We start from the raw sequence: 16,031 nt of genomic DNA, 5'->3' as shown, positions 1-16,031 counted from the left end.
ACTCATATTTATAATGAACATATACAACGTGAAGAAAAATGTTTAAAGACCTGTTGTGACATTACAAATTTTAGGACTTTATGTGGCTGCTATATTTAGAACTAGCTGTGCTGAAGATTTGCATGGCTTGTTTCACCTACAGCTGGATACCTTTTCAAAAAGATATTGTCCTCAAATAAGTTTCTGAGTTAGGCTGATACCAGGTGACTTTCGGTAGTAGGTTTATGACTTTAAAACCATTTTATTGTAGATGTCACCCAAAGCTCCTCTGCTTTAAGACCGTGGAAGACTTCTAGACTATGGATTAATAAATGTATTTAAAGGAGAATTTCCTAACTGCATTTTTACATCTGGCTGCTTTTTTGGGGGGAGCCTTTCATGTTTGCTAACAATGCTTCCTTTTGTTTATCCTGTAATAGATTTTGACCGACCTAGTGATCATGAAGAAGCTTTCGCTAGAGATCTTTCCGAATTCCCTTCTTTAGAAAATGGTGCCGGAACAAATGACGACGATGACTCAAGCATTGGTATGCCCATCCAGCAAAAACGAAAAAAAGAACAAATGTATTTCAAGGTGGATCATGCTTCCCAACAGAGTAAAGACAGACCATCCACTGCAGGGCTCTCCTTGCCTTTGACCAGTGACCAAACCTTTAATTTAATGAGTGGAATTGCTGGGGATGTCATCGCAGCTGCGGTGTCTGCTGCCATCAAAGACCAGTTGCAAGTCACACAGCAAGCTCCCTCACACGCGGTGCCCAGTTTGAGCGAGGAGACAGACACAGAGGAAGCTGATGATTTTGAACTGCTTGACCAGTCTGAGCTTGAGCAGATTGAGAAAGAATTGGGACTTTCACAAGGCCAAGAAGCAGAATCCCAGGAAAAGAAAAAATCTTCAGGCTTCCTTTCAAATCTGCTTGGAAGTCATTAACCTGGAAATTGCAGCTGGTAACATAGAAGAAATTAAATGTAAAACACACAAAAAAAAATCAAATGCAAAAAAAAAAAAAAAAGGAAAATTCTGAGCTGTAAGCTTTAACTATCCCTTTAGATGTGTTGTAATAATTTCCCTTATGCAGAGTGAATTAACTGGATAAATATCAGCTGATACTGATAGTTTAATGTTTCTGGTAGTTATACCTCAATGTAATAGCATGGAAATGAATTATCTATCCGCTGTTTGGTCACAGATGAGTGTTGGAGGTCAGTTGTTCGTAAGAGTTGGGGGAGAGGGATTTTTTATCTTTTTTGCCAACCATGTGTTTTGAGGTCCTGAGCCAAATTATCAAGAGGGGTAGTTTATTTACTCTTGGTTGCCGACCATGTAGTACAATTAACAATTCACATAGCGAGGCTAAGTTACCATAGGATTGCAATGAGATTAACTAAATCTCACCTCTTCAGTCATACCAAAAAGTATGAATCTCTGCAGTTAACATTATGTATAGTGCATCTACTATATATGAAACACATTAACCAGCACAACTCTAGTTTAAATATGTGTGCAACACTATCAAAGAACTTGATTTCATACTTAAAACCTTTGAATTATTTTGGATATGGTGATGCATTTCCAAGGTTTTTTGCTGTTATAGGCTTGTAGAGTTGTAAAGTGGCATGCTATTTGACTGACCACCTGCTGTGTTCCTTGGTAGAGTCTGGTCCTTGGCAGTATTGCCCATGTAAAGTCAGCCAACACATTTTTATATTTAAGAGTTAATACCATGTAAACCAAACAACCTTTTTGGGAGCAGGTGAGCGTAGTTATTATTTGGAATAGAGGTTAGAGTTGTTGGTTTTTTTTTTAAAAAAAAGCAGCTTTTTTAAGTGCCACTTCCTTAATTCAAGATTCTGTGGGGTTTGTTTCTTTTCCCAGGACAGCTGCTACCACTTGCAACAAAAGTTGTGTTACAAGCTGAATATTTTAAGGTACTTAGAAGTATTCGGTGAGGTCATTTGCTATGGAAGACGCTCAGAATCTTCTTCTTGGCTGTAATTTAAAACAAACAAAAAAGAACTTGTTTGAATTATTTGCCAGTTTAAACTCCACACATGCTCATGAGTGGCATGGCATCTTAAGCAGGTAACTTATTTAACGTTTTCTAGGGCTTTTTTGTTCACCTGTAACAAAACTGAATTGTAATACCAAGCAATAGTAATCAAAGAAATAGGAAGAATTAAAGCTAGTTTTTTTTAATGTGATGTAAACTGTTAGCAAAGTTGAGGGACCATGTCAGCTGCTACTACTACTCAAGTGATTTTCCATTTGCTGGCATTTGAAGAGGTGAATACTGTCATTTAGGACCCTCAAAAAGTACAGCAGCAGATTATAAAAATCATCCACTAACATATATGTGTAGGTAAACCTGTGTTTCAAGTTAACTCCATTTTAATTTGTTTTTCTTTCTGAGGTGAAAAAAATAGGCAGATGGCCAAAAAGAGTGTAGCGAAACAAAAGATGCTGAGAATTTTTGACACTAGCTTTATTGTTGCTTGTGCTTTTTTGTCAGTAATGCATATTGACTGTGTTTGCTGTCCTTTACCAGTAAAAAAGTGAGCCTGTGCCTTCCTTATCAAATCCATTACAAAGTAAGTGGATGCTGGATATAGATCCCACAAGATGCAGCTTTTGAAATTATAACATCTTAACATTAAAAGCGCGTTTCTGGAAATTATTAAAAAAACATGGCTGCATCACTTCCACAGTGTTGGTTAAGTTTCCTTTTTAGCTTCCTCCCAGCCTGTCCTTCCCATTTGAAAAAAGAAAAGAAGCTTTTGCTGGGAAACGAGTCAGTTTAAAGGCCATTTAAATCTCTCAGATGAGTTAAAAGCCTCGTTTTCTAGCTGTGTCTGTAGGACAATCTGTATAGTCAGATGAGCACAACTTCCAAGTTGCTGATGAAACTTGGTAGGACACCCAGACAACGGTGTGCTTCCTTGTGCAGCAGCACTTGTGCCTGGAGGGGAAACGGGTTACTGGACGGGGAGAGGCGGGAGGGAGGGAGCCATCCTTCACAGGCTTTTCTGTAGCAGATCGATGGGACGGACTAGCTGGCTGTCAATGGTGGCATTATAACAGCGTGCACTTTATTGTTGTTTTATGAATAATACTTGTGGTTAAAAAAGTATGTAATGCAGGGGCACTCTTCTAGAATAATAGGATTAGATCAAGAAGGAAAAGCAGTTGGAGGAGTTTCTTGGACTTTTTGTAAATGATCCATTTTCTGGTTTTGAGATAGAAAAATCTATTGATTTTTCTCCAGTACAAGTCTCAATTTAGTTAATTTTTTTTCCAGAAAGAAAAACAAAGCAAAAGTTGAACACACAAATCATTAAAGTTTAGGGGCATAATTGCTTATTGGAGTGTCTTTAGAATTTTATTTTTCTGTTCTCGTGGTAGTCGATCTCCTTCAAGCCCCTAAATACTGTGTAATGCGAAGGAGGTAGTTCTGTAAATATTCCTCCTCAGGTAGTGGAAAGATGGTTCGTTTTCTGCAGGAAATAACCTCTTCCCTGCCAAAAAACTGCATGTAAGACACACTTTGCTCAGACACGATACATTCCACTGCCAGCAGTTTGACAGCGGAACACAAAGAAAACGTCTCTCTCCTCTGTGAGATCCCTTCCACACTGCCTTCAGTTGGAAATCCCTCAAGAAACCTTTGTTTTGCTGTATTCTAACAGCAGCCACAAAATAGCAGTTACTTATAAATTCCCATCACAATGGTCCGCAGTGTCCTTCCTGCCGAGCACTGGTCATCACCTTCCCATCTTCCAAAACTGATTACACAGGCAGGAAAAAAGGCAAGCGAGTATGAGGTAGCACATAGCTTTGAAACGTGTGTTTGTTCCGTGGAAAGCCTGCTTGTGTGCAGTTTCCAGTCAAGAGGCAGTACGGAGGGCACAGATAGCGTGTGGACATGTCAGCAGGTGCCTGTGGGTAACACAGGGTATGATCTTGCCATGGGATCACTTCTACCTGCATTATATGGTGTGCTCTCACCTGGTAGTAAATTGAGAATGCCATGTATTTTTGCAGTAGCATGGTTAAAGCGCTCACCCTCCCTCACCTTGCAGTGCCTTCTTCACACATCCCTACTGGAAGAAAAGGACGTGTGTTAGGACAGGCTCTGTGGGATGCAGTTCAGCTCTTCATACTTGGAAAATTTCCCCTTGCATTAGTACCTCAGAGTGACAGACAGAGTGACTGCCATTTGATCAGTGGCCTTAGGTGTGTCAAATCTAGCATAAAAGAGCCTATTTGCAGCACACAGGGCTTTTCCATGAGTATGTACTACGCTTCCACTTAGCATTCTTTGGTTTGTTTGTGAAAAACACTTATTCTACACAGAGGAGGGGAAATAATTTTAACCCAATGTAATAGAATCTAAAGAAATACTTGTTTTACTTGTTTATTTGTTCGTTCTGCACTTTCTCCAGACTGTCTAAGCCTTCTGAACAAATTCCCTGTAGTCTCCATGTCTGTTCTCAGCACACGAGCAGCGTTAAGAGTCTGTAAATGCCACCTATCCAGGTAACCAGAAACTGGAAAATTACAAAATGTCTTTATTTAAAATATTTTGCAGCACTTTACCTAGCCTGATTACTATTTTGTAAACATGGAATTATTATATTGATTGTTTGTAAAACCATTTAATAAATATGTGTTAGTTTTTATCTTTCATCATATCTAATTGTTTTGTTCCCGAAGTAGGAAAAAAAACCCTACACAACGCCAAACTCAAACCCCTCTGGGGGGGTGTCTGCCACTCCCGTGTTTATTCCTTCTCTTAGCCTCATGTGGGCTCGCACCCAATAAACACAGATACACGCAGAATTGTTCTGGTTGGAAAAGACCTCAAAGATCATGGAGTCCAACCATAAACCTAACGCTGCCAGTTCACTAACCCATGTCCCTAACACCCCTAACACCACATCTACACGTCTTTTTTGAACACCTCCAGGGATGGTGACTCCACCACCTCTCTGGGAAGCCTGTTCCAGTGCCTGACCTCTCTTTCAGTGAAGAAATTTTTCCTAATATCCTATCTCAAACTCCCCTGATGCAGCTTGAAGCCATTTTCTCTCATTCTATCACAAGTTACTCAGGAGAAGAAACCAACACCCACCTCGCTACAACCTCCTTTCAGGTAGTTGTAGAGAGCAATAAGGTCTCCCCTCAGCCTCCTCCAGGCTAAACAGCCCCAGTTCTCTCAGCCGCTCCCCATAAGACCTGCTCTCCAGACCCTTCACCAGCTTCGTTGCCCTTCTCTGGACACTCTCCAGCAATGCAACGTCCCTCTTGTACTGAGGGGCCCAAAACTGAACACAGTACTCGAGGTGCGGCCTCACCAGTGCGGAGTACAGGGGCACGATCGCTTCCCCACTCCTGCTGGCGACGCTACGCCTTACCCAAGGCCGATGCTGTCGGCCGTCGCCCGCGGCCACACGCCGTACGGTCGGCCGCAGCGGTACGACCCGCCCTGGCGGCAGCGGCTCCCGGCCGCGCAGAGGCCGGAGGCGTGGGCGGAGCCGGGGGTGGGGCGGGGCCGCCCCCTCAGGCCGCCGGACGGGCTGGGCGGGGCGGGACCTCCGGGCCGGCAGGGGGCAGCAGTTGCGGGGCCGCCGGGCGGGGCGGGCTCTTAGTGCCGGAAGGGGCTGGCCCCGCCCTTCCTGCGCGGCGCCGCGCGGCGTCTTCCGGCCCAGGCGTCCCACGGCAGCGGCGCGGAGGCGGGGTGGGGCCTCTCACCTCACGGTGCGTGTCCGCGGGTCTGGCGGCGGGGAGCGGGGTCCCGCCCGGCGCGGCTGTGCCCTGTTGCGCTTCGCTCCGCCGCGGGGTGGCGGGGTCCGAGGCCGGGACCGGGCCGGGGGGTGGCGGCGGCCGCGGCCGCGGCTCCCCCTTGGGTCGGGGTTTCCTCCGAGTCCGGCCTGAGTCACGCCTGGCGGCGCCCGGGACTCGCGGCTTCGCCTGCGCCCTTTCCTTTGCTGAGTTTTACTTTATTTATTTCCTGGATTTTAGTTGCGCTGTCACTTCTGGTGTCTGTACAATAGACACCCACCTGTCAGTCAGGCTTTTCTGTGTGAGTCTGTCTTATGGACATGGGCTCGATTTAAGATCACAGAATCACAGAGCGGCAGGGGTTGGAAGGGACCTCTGGAGATCATCTCGTCCAACCCCCCTGCTTGAGCAGGCACACCTAGCGCAGGGGGCACAGGAACGCGTCCAGGGGGGTGTTGAAGAATTTCTCAAGACAGTGGGTACCACCAGGTTTGCTTTACTAATCACAGCTCAGAGTTGGGCCACCACCATCAGTGTGTGGCAACTAACAAGACACAGCCTTCAAGTTATATAAGTTTCCCTAACAATTATGTCATTGTTAAAGTCCATCGTAAGCTTCCAATCTTTTCTCAATTCTTCATTTTTCTGGTCAGCTAAAAGTTCTTATTTTTACACCTTCAGCAAGTTGTTGCCATCCTCATCTTGGTTCTGCTTCTGATCATGAGCCTTATTGGTCCATTGTTGGTCCTTTGATCTTCTTAGAATGGCAACTCGATGTCTCATTTAAGTTTCCTAATTTCTTAGAAGTTAACCTTTCAACCCTTGTACTTATCTACTTATTTATTTACATACCTTATCTATATACTTGTAGTTAGTTAACAGAGATGTTACAATCAGCACTTCGTGTCTAACTATAGTTCTTTGTATTTATTCTTTCTACTGATTAGTGCAGCTGGTGATTAATCCAGCCATGGCTGGGGCTGTACAGGGAACATAATGAGCAGTACTCTGCGTGGACCGAAAAGAATAGCTATATATCTGTGATCACACAACTAGTATAACAATGTTGAATACATTCATTTATCTATTTCTTACTCTAACTACCTATTCTAAGTATCTAAATCTAATATCTCTTTAACAGTGGGTTTTGAATGTCTCCAGGGGAGGAGACTCTGCAACCTCTCTGGGCAGCCTGTGCCACTGCTCTGTGACAGTAAAGAAGTTTTTTTCTTACATTCAGGTGGAACTTCCTGTGTTCCAACTTGTGCGCGTTGCCTCTTGGCCTGTTGTTGAGCATCACTGAAAAGAGTCTGGCCCCATCCTCTTGACACCCACCCTTCACATATTTGTAAGTACTGATGAGATCCTCCCTCAGTCTTTTCTTCTCCAGGCTGAAGAAGCCCAGGTCTCTCTGCCTTTCCTCATAAGGGAGATGCTCCAGTCCCCTGATCATCTTCGTAGGTCTCTGCTGGAGTCTCTCCAGTAGTTCCCTTCTTTCTTGAGCTGGGGAGCCCAGAACTGGATACAGTTCTCCAGATGTGGCCTCACTAGGGCAGAGCAGAGGGGGAGGATAACCTCCCTCCACCTGCTGGCCACTCTCCTTTATTCAAATAAAGGTAGCTAAAATCAGGCATAACAAAGGCCCTGTGGGGAGAACCGAGATTTGTCTCAAAGGACTTGTCTGTGCTGTGGGCAGAAGGCTTGTAAGTGCCTCAAGTCTTGTTTTCCTGAGCCCTCCACAGGGGAAAACTCAGTGCGTTGGTTTTGGGGGTTAAAATGGTGGGGAAGAGCATACGTGGGGAATTGGAGGTGCCTAACTACATGCGATTCTGCAGGTGCTTTTTCTGCTTTATGCAGCAGAATTGCAGGTGTTATTCCTTCATTTAGTAGTCAGATATGAAGGTTTATGTTTCTAGATCCTCTTAGTTATATACCTCTTCTTCTGATCTTTTTTTTTTTTTAAATCCCCCAGGATAATCTAGTGTGTAGCTATTGTTTACCTGTAACAGACCAGATCAAACTGCTCTATCCCTGAGGTTTCTGCAAGGAGTTTGTGATTAACAGCAAACTTGATTCTGCCTCAGTTGGTTTATGGCAGTAAAACACCTGTTTGGGCTAGGAAAGGGCTAAGGGCCTCTGCAGGTGGGAGCGACATGCTTCAGAGAGCAGTTGGGACCCCTCAATGAGCAGATAATACATTTTCTTCCAAAACAAAAAGCATCTCTTACACTGAGTGGATGTTTTTTCAAATAAAATAGCATAGCCTTTATTTCCTGTTAGTGTATTGTTTGTTCGCTGTAGGAGTATGGACAGAGCAAGTGGTAAATTAGGAATTCAGTTCTTCCAGGGAACTAGCATTTCGGAAAGTACCTTGCGACCCTCTGAGCATTTGTGGTTTTCACTGCTGGTCCTCTCTCTTGGTAGCTTCTTGGAGGGGCTGCTGTTCTTCTGCCTGCTTTCAGCCCCTTTCCTCTTGACATATTGTTTCTTTTTTCCCAGATTAAACTATAGTTTTTATAAATGGGTTGAAAGGTGGGGGTGACCTCCAGTTAAAACACACTTTTTTTCACTTTGTTTTTGGGGTGTTCAAGAGATTCCATCAATTTTGTTTAAAAATGTTAAGTTCCATTAAGCACTGAAAAGGAGGAAAATGTGTGACTTTGGAAAGGGCAGCATCAGTTACAGGTCACTGTACAGATCAGACATTTGTCCTGTGACAGCCCCAGTAACACAGCTGAGCTGGGTGGTGGAGGGACATGGAGGAACACCAGAGGTAGCAGTGGTTTCAAGTGCTCAGTCGAGGCATGACTAACTGCATCTCCAGATTTACAGTTCTGTGGGGTAAAATGTTGTTGATCATGCATGCACTGCTCCAAAATAGCTGAGAGGGTTTTATTTTAAAATGAGGTAACTTTTTTCCTGTTTGATAAGGCTGTGGAAAATTGTAAGTAGGTATGAAAGTAGATTTTTCCTTTTTACCCTTATTTTGGAGCAATTGTTAGTCTTCCCAGAACATGAGCTTGATAAGAACCTCTAGTTTCTGATCTTTATTAACAAGTGCAGAGCTTTTGAAGCACCCCTTATAGGGCCGGGAACCCTCTCGTCCCGTGTCCAAGCCCTGACAAGCACAGTGGGTGCTGAGTTGAGAGGCAGGGTGCTCTGGTGCTGCGGTGGTATGAGTAGTCTCTGATAATTGTATCAGAGTCTTGTATTATTTTGCTCCTTTTAGTACATAACATGCTGTTTGCTACTGCTGGTGTCTAATAATTTAATTCTGTACCAGAACTATATCTCTTATGCCATCTTACATGGGTGCTGTCAGGATGTTGTGTTTGGGTTTCTTGTGGCTGTTACCCATCTTTATTAGTGTGATGATTTTTCCCCCCCCTACTTTCTAGTAATGGCAACCTACACTTGTATCACTTGCCGTGTGGCTTTCAAGGATGCTGACATTCAGCGTGCCCACTACAAAACTGACTGGCATAGATACAATCTGAAGCGTAAGGTTGCTGACATGCCTCCTGTCACTGCTGAGAATTTCCAAGAGAGAGTCCTAGCCCAGAGAGCAGTAGCAGAGGAGCAGAACAAAATCACTGCCACTTACTGCACGGTTTGCAGCAAGAGATTCTCCACCTTCAATGCCTACGAGAATCACTTGAAGTCCAAGAAGCACCTGGAGTTGGAGAAGAAAGCTGTTCAAGCTGTCAGCAAGAAGGTGAAAATATTAAATGAGAAGAATCTGGAAAAGGGGCTGGCCCCAGAGAGTGTAAACAAAGATGAAATGAACGCGGCTATTCAACAAGCCATCAGAGCTCAGCCATCTTCGTCTCCGAAGAAGGTGCCTTTACCTCCTAGTAATGCAAGCGGCTCTCCAGCTTCTACAGGAAGTGCCAGCTTACCCCAGAGTAGAGAGCGACTGGAAAAACCTCCACGGCTACAGTGGTTTGAACAGCAAGCAAAGAAGCTGGCCAAGCAGCAGGCAGAGGAAGAAGAGGATATGGAAGAAGGTAAGGCAATAAACATGCAGACAAGAGATAGCTTTGGCTAAGCCATGTAGTTGTTGGTTTTGTGTAAAAGTCTCCTTCCGTTTCTGTAGTAGTACAGCATTTTCCATCACAAAAGGTCTTCCTGTTGATTAAATTTTCAGCTTAATGAAGGAGTTAAGGTTGGCCCATGCTTGCAGTCAAGGACTCTGTGTTAGTGTCTGAGCTGCCAGCTGCGCAAGTGCTGATACATGTGAAGGTTGAACGTAAACAGTTACTAATATGAGCACTATTACCCATGTGAAATTCCAGGGGAAGTTTTCTTTAACGAAGGCTAACATAAAAGGTTACCCTACAACTACTTCTGAAAAATAGATCAACAGAGGTCCAATTATGATTATTTGCTGTTGTCTCATCAATCGCTTTACTGATCTGTTGAAGGGAGTTGGGAGTGGGGTTGGTTTTGTTTTTCTCTGCCCATCAAGACCAGAGCTTGCTTCTTAGCCTGACACTGTGTGGCGTAGCTTCTCAGCATGTTGGCATCTATATTAAAATTCGTTGAAGAGTTGCCACCCCAACTGCCTGTTCCTGCTGCTTCACCCTCACCGCTGTGTGGATACAGCTCTGTGTTGGAGGTCAGCCTGGAAAGTGCACAACTGAAAAGATCAGAGCTTCAGAATTCCCAGAAAAGGATTATTTTTAACATGGACACTTTCAGTGCTGTAGTTTACAGTGCAGCAGTATCCAAATGCATCTATTGGAGCAGTTGAGTGGGGTGATTAAACTGCAGCAAGGGGACAGGTATGAAAGAAGTGGGACCATACTATGCCAGCTTCGTTACTGAAACTGTTGTGTCATGTTATTATATCTGTTACAGAAGTTTTATGCTGGTGAAATTTCAGTTGCATTTCAGGGAATCTGTTTTACAGGAGAAGAAATGTATGTTCTGAACAAGCATCTTAATATCTAAGGAAGGAGCCAGCTTGGGCCTGTTTTGTATTAATGTGTTAGTCATAAATCATAATGCTAAAATCTCAGAAGGTTTCTGAATGTTAATCTTCCTTTTAAGTGTTTGTCCAGCAATGTTTCCTACAAGTCCTGTTAATTCAGTGTCAGGCTCTTAAAAATATTATACTACATCCTATAGCAAAGATCTCGCTAATTAGCAGCCTGCCACACTGGGGAGCACCATGTTACCTGTTCTCAAGCACTCAGCGCACACAGCAGTTGGAAGGGGATCGGTAGGAATAGAGTGCTGGGAGGTGCTCGCTGCCCTAGATCTGAATTCCTGAAATAAGATTCCTAGAACCCTCTAGCAGTATAACCAGATTGCTGGTTTGTCTATCCATTATGAACTCTGCAGTTATCTTGCAAATATGTAAAACTGGTAGTATATCTTGGTATTTACTAACAAGTAACGTAACATGGTCTAGCTGTGACAGCTGGCTTTGTTATTCTCTGTTGTTCAAGATGTATGTGTGAACAGGAGTGCATTTTCCCTCACTGGTGAGTCACTGCTGGAAATGAGCATTTTCATGATTCTGACAGATTTGTATTGTTTTTAATGAGCCCTGCATGTGTTCCTGTGCTGTGGTGAATTAAATTTAAGGTTTCGAAACAACAATAAAGTGTTAATAGTTGAGAAAAGAGAGGGGAAAAAATATCGGGTCTGCCAACTTTTTTATGAGCAGAGTTGAGCTTTGCTGTGCATCTTACAAAGAAACATGTTTTACTGGCAATGGTATATTCCTGCACCTGGAAGTGACTGTGTGGCACTTAGCTGTAAGAATAGAAAATACAACATTTTCTATGATAACTATTTCTAATTTAATTGAGACTTGTTTTGCTTGGAAGAAGTAATCATATAAATTTTTTTATTTTAAACTCCCTTTAAAAGACTGGGAAGATATCGATTCTGATGAAGATATTGGCTCTGAAGAAGACATGGAAAGTGTGGAAGAAGAAGAGGAGGAGCAGGCAGAATCTGAAAGCACTCCTGCTGTTGGGGCCATACCAGTCACGGACTGCTTGTTCTGTCCCCACCATTCAAGATCTCTCACAAAAAATGTGGCACATATGACAAAAGCTCACAGTTTCTTCATTCCAGACATAGAGTACCTTGTGGATCTCAGAGGACTAATCAAGTACCTGGGTATGCCTGTAAATGTTCCCTGATTTATCATCAGGACGATTATGTACTGTTATGGCTTATTTTCACTTGACTATGACTTAAAAAGTTTTTGGGTTGGGTTTTGGTTTTGTGTGTAGAATCTGAGTACTGTCTAGTTCAGTATTTTGATCATGAATAGGACCACAGGCTTTCCAGGGAGAGTGAGAGAAAAAACCCCTGAGCAAACACATGGTCAAGTACCCCATAGATCTCACATAGTTTTCTAATGTTGAGAAAGTCATTCAGCTAACATGAAGTTCAGGACAAAACTCTGTTGCTGAAGTGTGCATATGAACTCTGTTATCCTACTAATGAGTCGCAAGTATTTGCCTCATTGGTTTATAATACTTGTGAGAGAGCTAAAAGCTAGAAAAAATATATTCCTTGAAGTCTACAAATGATGATGAGAATAAAATAATTTTGGAGGAGCAGATAGAAAACTGTATTGGAAGTATGCAGTTTGTTATTGAGAGTACATAATGATCCATACCTGGTTGTATGAAATCTTAAAATGCCATATGGTCAAGGCTAAGGAACAGTAGGGCTCTTCTGGAAATGAAGGGCTCAAGGCTCTTCCTGGGTGTCTCTGTTTGTAAGCTGGGAAGCCTACGTCACAGAAGTGTTAACTATTGACTAGGGAGGGTCTATTCAGACCAATAGAAGTGTCAATGTTTTCTGCAGGAGAGAAAGTTGGTGTTGGGAAAATCTGCATCTGGTGCAATGAAAAAGGGAAATCCTTCTACTCTACAGAAGCAGTGCAGGCTCACATGAACGATAAAAGCCACTGCAAACTCTTCACAGATGGAGATGCTGCCCTGGAATTTGCAGACTTCTATGATTTTAGGTGAGGACAGTTTTTTTTGAGTGAGCACAGATGGGAACAAACGAAAGGACAGTTGAATATAACATCAGAAACTATTACTCTTAAAATTTGTCCTGTTTCTGGTTCTGATGCTTATTTTGCATAGCTGGTTCTCCGCTTTTCTAGGTAAGTATAACGGCACAATTGGTTCTCCTCTCCTGTGACCACTAATACCAGTCCTACATGAAAATTTATTTTTAGTTTTGTTTTGTATGTTTGCTGTTACTGAGTTTAGATTTCAGTGCACCAGCAAAGACCATAAAAGGGTATAACTGTCTCTTCCATTACCTTTTAGGCAGACTGTGGGCTTAATACCTACTGTGGATTTTTTTTTTCTTCCTAAGTAGCTGGAGTTAAACAGGCCTGCTGTGATTTAGAGGCCTCTTGTTGAACTTCCTGTAACTTATCCTAAGCTGTGTTCATTTTGGTCGGAAATACCTCCTGTATGGTGACAGGTGGATTTAGTGGAGCTGCTTGGAGCGCTCGTCCAGTAGCTGTGCAGGGCTGGCGAGCTGCACACTGGTGGCGTTTCACCATAAGTCGCTGTGAAGTGTGCAGCAGCAGAACTGTGCTGAGTTACAGAACTGAGTGGAGGAAGGGTGGTCCTTGTCTTCTGCCTCTGTTCAGGGCAGGGTGCTACTGGGAAGAATTCTCAAACCAAGGTGGGTAAAACATGACAGTGTTTGTGGCTTGCTGTAGCTGTGCACTGCAGTTCTTCTGTGTAATGGATCTGCGTAGCTGTGGCTGCTCACCAGGTATGAACCGTGTGCTGCTACTCCCACAGGAGCAGTTACCCTGATCACAAGGATGGGGAAGATGTGGAGGTGCCTGGGCAGCGCCCAGCAGAGAGAGAGTTGGATTATGATGATGACACCATGGAGCTGATCCTTCCTTCAGGTAGGCATAGGGTTTGTGTTATGACGTGCTTTCTCTGCATTTCTCATAGCTGCAGCCATTACCTGCAGCACAGGTCATCATTGTGTTTTCCTTTGGCAAGGGGGAAAGTAATCTTGCACACACTTTCATCTAAGTGTCTTTGCAGTTTTGTCTTCATTTTCTGTTACTTTTGCTATGAAATAGTTCAGCTTGTTCAGCATTAACGTGTATGTGGACTTGGGCAGAGGGTTCCTTTGCCCACTTTACCGGTTCATTAACATATAACTCTCATGGTACCCTCCAAGAGCTTCCATACCTTGTGTTAGTGCAACGTGGAGACACTATAACTTAGGTTATCTCGTGTAGATTTTTGCAGAGATGCAGCTAGTAACTAGTAAACTAGTTCAGTAAAATTAATTTATTTAAACAGCCTTACTTTTGCCTTGTATAGCATTTGGCACTCTTGCTTGCATTTTTTTGTTGTTGTTTTGGTGGTTTTTGTGTGAGGGGACCTCAGCCCTTTCATTCTGAAAAGTGGTGCCAACTATGCAGTTACAGAAGACTTCCTGAATGTCAGCAAGTTACTTCCCTAGTTATTTGAAACAGCATTGCCTCTCTGCTCATTCATCTAATGAAAATTTCATTTCTGACAAGTGCTTTGTTGTTATCTGAGCTAAGGCCCTCTTGAACAACATCACTCTTTGGGGTTTTTTTTTCTTCAAGGTAGAGTGCAGTACAGCAGCTCTTACATTTGTTACGAGTTCCTAATAGTCCCAAAGTTTTTAAGGTTCTGGGCCTTTTAAAAGCATTTCTCAGCATAGGGTTTTCCCACAGTTTTCATAATATGCTTGGATGCTGCATTTCAGAAGCTGCTTCATTATACATAATAAGATGTCTCCTCCTCTGAACAGGTGCAAGAGTGGGTCATCGTTCTTTAATGAGATACTACAAGCAACGGTTTGGTCTGTCAAGGACGGTTGCTGTTGTGAAAAATAAGAAAGCAGTGGGTCGGGTGTTACAGCAGTACAAAGCTTTGGGCTGGACAAGTCAGGCAGGTAAGTGACAACGTGAGGTTTTTGCAGAGGAGGAGGAGGTTCTAGGATGTCATCACTCTACAATTAAATAGCTCAAGTTTGTTTCACATTTGTGGGGTTTTATGCAGTAGTTTGTCTTCTACCCGGTTACCTTTTGTTCCCGACATCCAACCAGAATAAGTTGTTTGTGTCTAAATTCCATTGCAGCTTCTGTGCAAGCCCTTAAGTTCCTCAGCATGTGTGTTTGTGGTATTTGGTGACTTCCCAGGATTTCTTGGTTTCTGCCTGTGAAAACCACTACTCTTGCTATTTAATAATGTAACAAACCATTCTTTGACAGTTAGAATACTTTTCCAGTTGGGGAGCAGTGATGTGATCTGTATCCAATATTGAAATAAGAATCGCACGTTGGAATGCAAAACAACCTTTTCCCTTAATCACAGTCATGGGTATCCATAGAGGGAACTGGCCTTTCCCAAGAGGAAAGTGAAAAGTGTGCCAGTACGGGAGGGAAAACATACAGCTAACTGCTGATGTAAGAGGACAGATCAGCTGATTTGCATATAAGTAGTCAGTAAGCTTACTGACTATTATCCTCTTTCTCCCTCTTCTCCTCTCTCCCTGAAGGGGCAGTCTTTGCTCAGCAGCGTGATATGCAGTACCTGCAGAGGATGAAGTCAAAGTGGATGCTCAAGACAGGAATGAGCAACAATGCTACAAAACAGATGCATTTCCGGGCGCAAGTCAGATTCTGAGTTCCCAAGACAGCCTCGTGCAACTGGTTTGGGGAAGGGGAATTTAATGGTTTCTGGGCCAAGGATTCTGTTATTAAAATGGACTTGGTACCTACCAAATGGGGCATGTATGCTGGTGTGCCTTCCGGTCTGTGAGAAGAAGGGCAGGGAACTTGTCTCTTCCAGTGAAATGATGGTTGGCCTAACTTAAAAAATAAAATATCTTGAATGGAATATGTGGCAAAGTAGTCGCGGCTATGAATAAAGATGCATGTATAGTCTTGCTGCCTGTCTTTGCGCAGTCCGTTTCTGTGGGGCAGTTGACATTGTCATGTCTCTGAATATCTTCAGTTTCTAATTCTGCAAAATGCTTGAGGCCAAGAGAAGATCCTAGATCTAGGAGCCTGAGATGGAGTGTATTGAAGGTTTTTGCTTGTGCCAGACATAAGTTAGCTGGGTGTTCTGGACTTCCAGGTGGCACTATTGAGGGGAAGGCCACAGGAAAACTGCTATTTGTCTGCCTGTCCATTCATTGTGAATGCAGCTGGTTACAGTCAAGTCACACTTCGTTCTAGGTTTACTCTGGATTTCCT

At 43.4% G+C, this 16,031-nt stretch overlaps 2 protein-coding genes across 6 annotated transcripts in view; both read left to right on the top strand.

Annotated features, from left to right (window-relative positions):
* The window catches only part of RETREG1 (reticulophagy regulator 1), a 69,870-nt gene extending 65,186 nt beyond the window's left edge, over window positions 1–4,684 (top strand). For all 4 annotated transcript variants that reach the window (XM_064443412.1, XM_064443411.1, XM_064443413.1 and 1 more), the window contains one exon: window positions 420–4,684. In XM_064443412.1, coding sequence (XP_064299482.1) covers window positions 420–931 — 512 coding nt within the window. In that variant the 3' untranslated portion in view covers window positions 932–4,684. The remainder of the gene's footprint in view (window positions 1–419) is intronic.
* A 952-nt stretch (window positions 4,685–5,636) lies between these two features.
* Window positions 5,637–15,723, top strand: ZNF622 (zinc finger protein 622). Of its 2 annotated transcripts, XM_064443410.1 has the most exons (8): window positions 5,648–5,755; window positions 7,020–7,127; window positions 9,178–9,786; window positions 11,660–11,914; window positions 12,614–12,776; window positions 13,579–13,691; window positions 14,582–14,725; window positions 15,332–15,723. In XM_064443410.1, the coding sequence occupies exons 3-8, from the start codon at window positions 9,180–9,182 to the stop codon at window positions 15,457–15,459; spliced, it is 1,410 nt and encodes a 469-aa protein (XP_064299480.1). In that variant the 5' UTR covers window positions 5,648–5,755; window positions 7,020–7,127; window positions 9,178–9,179; the 3' UTR covers window positions 15,460–15,723. The 2 variants fall into 2 exon arrangements, with proteins under 2 accessions (XP_064299479.1, XP_064299480.1); XM_064443409.1 differs by lacking the exon at window positions 7,020–7,127 and having other exon boundaries at window positions 5,637–5,755.
* The last annotated feature ends 308 nt before the right edge of the window (window positions 15,724–16,031 follow it).

The sequence above is a fragment of the Phalacrocorax carbo genome, chromosome 2 (assembly GCF_963921805.1).
Source record: "Phalacrocorax carbo chromosome 2, bPhaCar2.1, whole genome shotgun sequence".
NCBI classification, from domain to species: Eukaryota; Metazoa; Chordata; class Aves; order Suliformes; family Phalacrocoracidae; genus Phalacrocorax; species Phalacrocorax carbo.
Note: the sequence above shows the minus strand (reverse complement) of the source record. Positions and strands in the feature narration are given on the sequence as shown.

Excerpts from the sequence above, each read along its gene's own strand:
- ZNF622 (XM_064443409.1), top strand. The coding sequence starts at position 9,180 with ATGGCAACCTACACTTGTATCACTTGCCGTGTGGCTTTCAAGGATGCT. Across the intron at positions 11,915-12,613 it reads AGGACTAATCAAGTACCTGG|GAGAGAAAGTTGGTGTTGGG; the intron begins GTATGCCTGTAA and ends TGTTTTCTGCAG. Across the intron at positions 14,726-15,331 it reads GGGCTGGACAAGTCAGGCAG|GGGCAGTCTTTGCTCAGCAG; the intron begins GTAAGTGACAAC and ends CTCTCCCTGAAG.